Source organism: Hemicordylus capensis, chromosome 9 (genome assembly GCF_027244095.1).
Source record: "Hemicordylus capensis ecotype Gifberg chromosome 9, rHemCap1.1.pri, whole genome shotgun sequence".
Lineage (NCBI taxonomy): Eukaryota > Metazoa > Chordata > Lepidosauria > Squamata > Cordylidae > Hemicordylus > Hemicordylus capensis.
Window position 1 is genome coordinate 32,546,046 of NC_069665.1, and position 6,000 is coordinate 32,552,045.

Sequence of the window (6,000 nt, forward strand, 5' to 3'; positions counted from 1 at the left end):
TCACCCCTGTGATCTCTACATGGCCTGCTGCCACCGGGCTCTGCTGTGTCTGGGGTGTTGACAAGGGCAAAGAAGAGCGGCAGCAGCAGGGCTTTGTGGGGAGGGAGGCCCCTGACCCGTTTCTTCCAAACAGTTTTCAGTGCCCCTCTGCTAGGGAGGGGCTGTGGGGGCTGCTGCTGCTTCTCCTCTCCTTGCTCATGAGAAGAAGGGGGGCCCTCCCCAGTGCTCAGCCAGGTGGGGTTGGGGGGCAGGAATGGGCTGGGTCGAGTCTCCTCTCCTGCTTATTGGGCAGGAGGGGGGGAGGAGGTGCCACCTGTTGCCACCTCCACTCTGCCTCTCCCATGCCCCTTAGACTCCAGGCTGGCTTGCACAACTGGCTGGGCTGGGGCAGCATTGAGGGGGCTGAGAGCCTGCTGGAGCCCAGGTTTGCCTTTCCTTCCCACCCTCTGGCAGCCCCTACAAGCTGCTTGGGACAAGAGAGCAGAGCTCTGCTGGGGGGCAGAACCTCCCTTGCATGGGGGGGGGCAGCATTCCAAGGACCCTCGGCTGGCCTTTTCCCTGGATCTGGGCTGTGGCACTCCGAGGAGACAGAGCGGAGCTGCTGGCGGGAGGGGCGCTCAGCTTTTCTAGCTGCCAGGTTGAAGACAGCAGGGAGCAAGAGCAGGCGGCTGGAAGCCCAGAGCAGGGAGGGGGGCTGCGTTATGCTGCCAGTCCGGCCCCCCACCCGGTCTGTAGGGAAGGGCAGACCTCAAAGGCACTGCTGGGCAGAGGCCGGGAGCAGCACCGGGCGGGGAGTGGTGGGGGCGGCCGGACGGGGCCTGACCCGCGTCGTCCTCCGCCTCGGAGTTGGTTTGGGATGTGCAGCTGCCGCCAGGCCGCTCTTCAGGGAGCCGGCTAGCACCTTCTGGGCGCGCGGGGGGGGGGGGCGGGGGCTTGTGCGCAGCCGACTTGCTCCTTCCAGGCCTCCTCTGATTGCAGGACTTCAAAGGCGCGTCCACCAGCCAGAGGGGGAGACGGCGGCTGCACAGTCGCCCAGTGCCCCCCTGGAGCGCGGGATTCGTCGCCCCCCGCAACACATCTCTGCGCTGTCACCGCCCCACCGCCTGGAAGGTGTCTCCGAGAAGTGGGCGGAGGGAGTTTGCTGGTGCTGCGCCCTCCTGCCTGCAGTCTCCCGCTGCAGCCCGCTACTGCGCCGCCAAGGCGCGGGGGGGTGGGGGGCAAGGTGCCCGGCGGAGGCCCCGAGGGAGCCGGAGAGGGATTGCCGGGGCGGGCGGCCGCGCTGCGCTTCGTTGGGGCCCAGCCCTGGGCTTGGGGAGGGAGGTTGGCGCCTGACAGTGCTTCGCGGGACGAAACGGGTCTGAAATCGCTCCTCTGTACCGCGGGGATGTTCTCCGAGGCGGCCCGAAGCTGCTCCGAGAGGCGTCCGTCCATCAGCATACGCTTGGAAAGGTCGCAAGCTGGTCACATCCCCAGGCAGGCCGGCCGGCCGAGGGGAGACGCTTCCAGGCAAAAGTGCACCTAGATAATTTTGGAGCCTGGACCTAAAGGCCTTTGGAGCCTCCCCCCGCCCCCGCAGATTAAGAATCATCATGCTCTGCCGGTGACCACACCACCTGGGACAGACCAAAGAGGCTTTTGGGGGACCAGGGACTGTGGAGGCCCTGGACTTCGGCCCCAAGTCCAGGGGTAAGAGTCCCTCTGCCAGGCTCGTGATAACTTGGCTGGGGGGCAGAAGCAGCCCTGGCTCGGGAAGGGCTGTCCCACGAGAGGGGGAGAAGGGAAATGTCCCCCAAGCCGTCTGTGGTGGAGAGGAGTTCCGCGGGCCTACATGACTACTGCAGCAGCCCCGCGGCGCGACCATCCCCGGCGGCGGCGGCGGCAGCAGCAGCAGCAGCAGGGCTTGCTTGATTCGGCTCTTTGGGCTGCGGGAGGGATGGAAGCGCCTCGACAGCGGCGCGGGCTGGGTCAGCAGAGCGCCTGGGGCGGGTCGGCCGGCTGGAGATGCCGGCCTGGGCGGCTCCTGCCCGTCCCCCTCCTCCTCCAGGGGCTGCCCGCCCGCTCTGGTCCAGCCCGGCCTTGGCACCTCCCCACCGGTAGCCGCTCCGGGGATCAGCGGCGGGTGCGGCAGCCACGTCTGAAAGCAGCTCATTGTCTGGGAGCCGCGGCAGCTGGAGAGAGCAGGCAGCAAACAGGCCGACAACGCGCCCCCTCCGCACCAGCCCCTCCCCGGCTCCCCTGCCCAACTTCCTTCCGAAATTCCGACGTCCCTCCCGCAGAAGCGCCGGCGGACGTCTGCGGAGGTGAGGAGCCAGGAGGGGACGGACGCGGCTGGGCCATGGCTGCCTCGGGGACCGGCCCTGGCGGGTGGGCAGCCTGCGCTCTCTCGCGGGAAGGAGGCGGCCCGAGATGCGCCCGGGGCCCCTGGCCCACTGCCAGGCCTGCGGTCCTGCTGCGCGGCGTGGGCAGAGCCCGGGACTGAGGCGGGGGCTGGAGAGGGGGACGGTCTCTGGCCACGTGTGCGGCATCCTGCCTCCTCCCGTGGCGCAGTAGCCTCGCTTGGGGTGCAGCCGCCGACCGGCTGGCAGCTCCTCCTCCTGGCCGCTTGCCGGGACTCCTGCTAGCAGGGCTTCGGCGGGCGCAGCCTCGAGGCGAAGCGCCTAGTCGTCAGGCTTGCGAGCAGCCGCCCTCACACCTGCATTCCTGCGGTCCGGGCTGCCTCTTCGCCGCCAGTCGGGGAGACGACGATGCCTCCGAGCTGGGCTGCGCAGGAATGCTCCCCTTCTGCTGCGGTGGTGGTAGCTGGTCTCCCTGCTGCGTAGGTCATGCATTGCTTTCCGCACGCCCGTATAAAGGGAAGGGGGCTGTGCGCGAGAGAGAATCCCGGACCTTCAACAAACTCTGCAGGTGAGTGAGGCTGATCTGCGCCTCGACTCTTGGCGCCCACAGAGTCCTGCGACTGTCTTTGGGAGAATGGAGGAGGAGTTGACCATTGACTCTCCCGGCAGAGTATGAGATGATGCATCTTCCTGTATCGCTGCTGCCCGATATAGGTGTTTCCCATAGCCATAACTGCCCCCAAACCACAGGATGTCTGATCAGGTGTAGGTGGGTTAGGTGGTTCTGCCAAGGGCTGGGAGTGAGAGTGAGGGATGGTTCTGTAGCCTGGAGGGCCAAGACAGAACGCCTGGGAGAGAGCTGCAGCGCTTCCCTCCACCCCCTCCTTAACATTGTCTTTGGACAGTGTTCACGCACTTCTCTATGGTGCAGACTTGGTTTTTCAAACAAAACCTCACTCTCAGGAGGACTCCACATTCAAGTCCCAGGTCTTGTATTCTGGGTTCCTGCCATTTCAGGGCCCCTTCCCGTTCCCCCCACTCTGTTAGGCTCTTAGGCATCATGAATTCCAATGGAAAACATCTGTTCCAAATTCTGCTGTGCTCCACAAGTATCGTTGCTGCTCTTTCTCTGCCTCTCTCTGCAGTCTTTTTTGGGTACTTGCAGGTTTGGACTGGTGAGCTATTTCTGGGCATTATCAACATAATATGAACAGCAACCAAGTCAGTTACTGGTCTGCATTGTAAGACCGTTTTACTGTGTTCCTGCCCCCAGCTGGTGCTAAACTAAACAGCTCCCCCCTCTCTCTCCTTTTCAGCACTATCAGTGGTGGTGGTGGTGGTCTACTTCCGTTATCATGATGAGGCTTCGCTTTGCCAGCACCACCGTGGCAATCCTTGCTGTGATTCAGACCGGATTTCTACTGTTTTTGTATGCTCAACATGGTGGCTTAATGTCTCGGGCTGAAGAGAAGCCAGCCCAGGTGCACATCCTCATCCTCTCGACCTGGAGATCAGGCTCCTCCTTTGTGGGGCAGCTCTTCAGCCAGCACCCTGACGTCTTCTACTTGATGGAGCCCGCCTGGCATGTGTGGGTAACCATGTACCAAAACAGTGCCAAGGTCTTGCACATGGCGGTGCGGGACCTCGTCCGGTCCATCTTCCAATGTGACATGTCTGTCTTTGATGCCTACATGCCTCGGAAGAGAAACGTGTCAGATCTCTTTCAGTGGGCAGTGAGTCGGGCATTATGCACAGATCCTGCTTGTGAATACTTCCAGCGCACAGAGATCACCAGTGAAAGTGCCTGCAAAACCCTCTGTGGCAAGTACCCCTTCAGCAAGGTGGAAGAAGCCTGTAAGACTTACAGCCACATTGTCCTGAAAGAAGTCCGGTTCTTTGACCTGAAAGTGCTCTATCCTCTCCTCAATGATCCCTCCTTGAACCTCAAAATCATCCACTTGGTCCGTGACCCCAGGGCAGTAGTAAAGTCCCGAGAACAATCTGCGAAAGCCCTTGCCAGGGACAATGGGATTGTTCTGAGCATGAATGGCACTAAAGTGGAAGACAACCAGTACAAAGTCTTGCAGGAAATCTGCCGAAGCCACGTTCAGATTTATGAAACCGCTAGTCTGAAGCCTCCACGTTTTCTACAAGATCGCTACTTGATGATTCGATTTGAAGATCTTGTTCAAGATCCCTTGGCAGAAATTACAGCAATGTACAAATTTGCCAATCTTCAGCTGACTAGCAAACTTGAACACTGGATTTATAACATCACACATGGACAAGGGCCAAGTAGGAAGAGAGAAGCCTTCAAAATAACGTCTCGAGATGCAGTTAACGTCTCTCAGGCGTGGAGAAATATTCTTTCCTTTCAGAAAGTCAAGAAAGTGCAAGAAGTTTGTAAAGGTGCCTTAAATATCCTTGGCTATCAACTTGTGGATTCTGAGAAGCAGCAAAAAGATCTGTCATTGGATTTAGTGTTGCCATATCGACGGAACCAATTCAGCTGGGCCTCATTCAGTCACACCTAGGTGAAGCTTTGCAGTGCCTTCATTGGTAATGAGCAAGGATTGATTTGAATGGTTGAATCCAGTTCTTGTAGCCGCTGCTAACGTGCTGCCCTTTACACAGACTGGAGCAGATGGGACCTTCAAGTGAAGGGATCCTTCATTTGCAGGTGTAATACTTGGATCAATTGTTTCTTATTGAACAACAATTTGTAGCATCCTAAACCAGCCGTCATGTTCAACATAGTGTTTCACATACAATAATTTTTCCCTTCCGCTGTGAGAAGAAACTGAATGAAATTGTTGTGGTCGTCTGCAATCTTACGTGCTGTTCCTGAATGTTGTTTTTAAAGTTGTTCTTGATGTTTTGGCAAACCAGACTTGTTAGGTGACGGAGACAGAGCAAAGTTGTGCCACTGTGCTTCCCTTGTTCCTTCAAACTGTCCACTTGAAGTGATGCATTGTGGGGCTAACTTGCTCAGGGGAGAAGCCTGGGAGTGTTACTCTGCAGATGGGCTGATTGGCAGCTTGTCCTTCAAATCAAAGTCAAATAAAAATATTGGTTTCTGAAGTACATGTGGAGGGAATCTCTGTAAAACAGAGTGCTCATTGCTAGTGAACATAGGCATGAATATGTGTTTGTGCCCTTCGACAGTTTCTCTGTCTGCATAAATAAAATAAAATAAAATAACTGCTAAAATAAAATTCAGCCACTAGAAGAAAAGGGCCCTGTTGAGGTCCTGTTCCACCACAAACACCCATGGGGAGCTTGGGACAGGCACTCTGCCCCTGTCATCATCCAAAGAACATCCTGTCAAACTGGGAAGAGGCAATGTGTTGCAAGATTTAAGACGTGTGTTAGTAGGGCTGCCCCCCCCCCCCCCGCATCACACCTTTTCCCCAGGCAACTGCTGGTCGCCTTTTGCCCAGGCTCCATTGCCCCTGTTGCATAGAGCAGGCACATGTGTACATAATGTGTCAGACTGCCACAGAGCGGTAGTGAGGGGAAGTGTTTTTACTCCTTTCCTTATCCTTTTGCATCTGCACTGGTGTAGAGGAGCCTTTACTACTCAGAGGCTGGTGTTCAGTTCAGAGATGCAACTACTTCTCACTGTTGGTTTGCTTATAGGATTTATATAACACTTTTCAACAAG

General features: G+C 57.7%; 1 protein-coding gene across 2 annotated transcripts; it reads left to right on the forward strand.

Annotated features, from left to right (window-relative positions):
• The first annotated feature begins 1,277 nt into the window (after positions 1-1,277).
• Positions 1,278-5,420, forward strand: LOC128334110 (carbohydrate sulfotransferase 6-like). 2 transcript variants are annotated; one of them, XM_053270383.1, is made up of 2 exons: positions 1,278-2,300; positions 3,653-5,420. In XM_053270383.1, exon 2 carries the CDS (start codon positions 3,692-3,694, stop codon positions 4,868-4,870), a length of 1,179 nt encoding a protein of 392 aa, XP_053126358.1. In that variant the 5' UTR covers positions 1,278-2,300; positions 3,653-3,691; the 3' UTR covers positions 4,871-5,420. The 2 variants fall into 2 exon arrangements, with proteins under 2 accessions (XP_053126358.1, XP_053126359.1); XM_053270384.1 differs by lacking the exon at positions 1,278-2,300 and adding an exon at positions 2,309-2,904.
• The last annotated feature ends 580 nt before the right edge of the window (positions 5,421-6,000 follow it).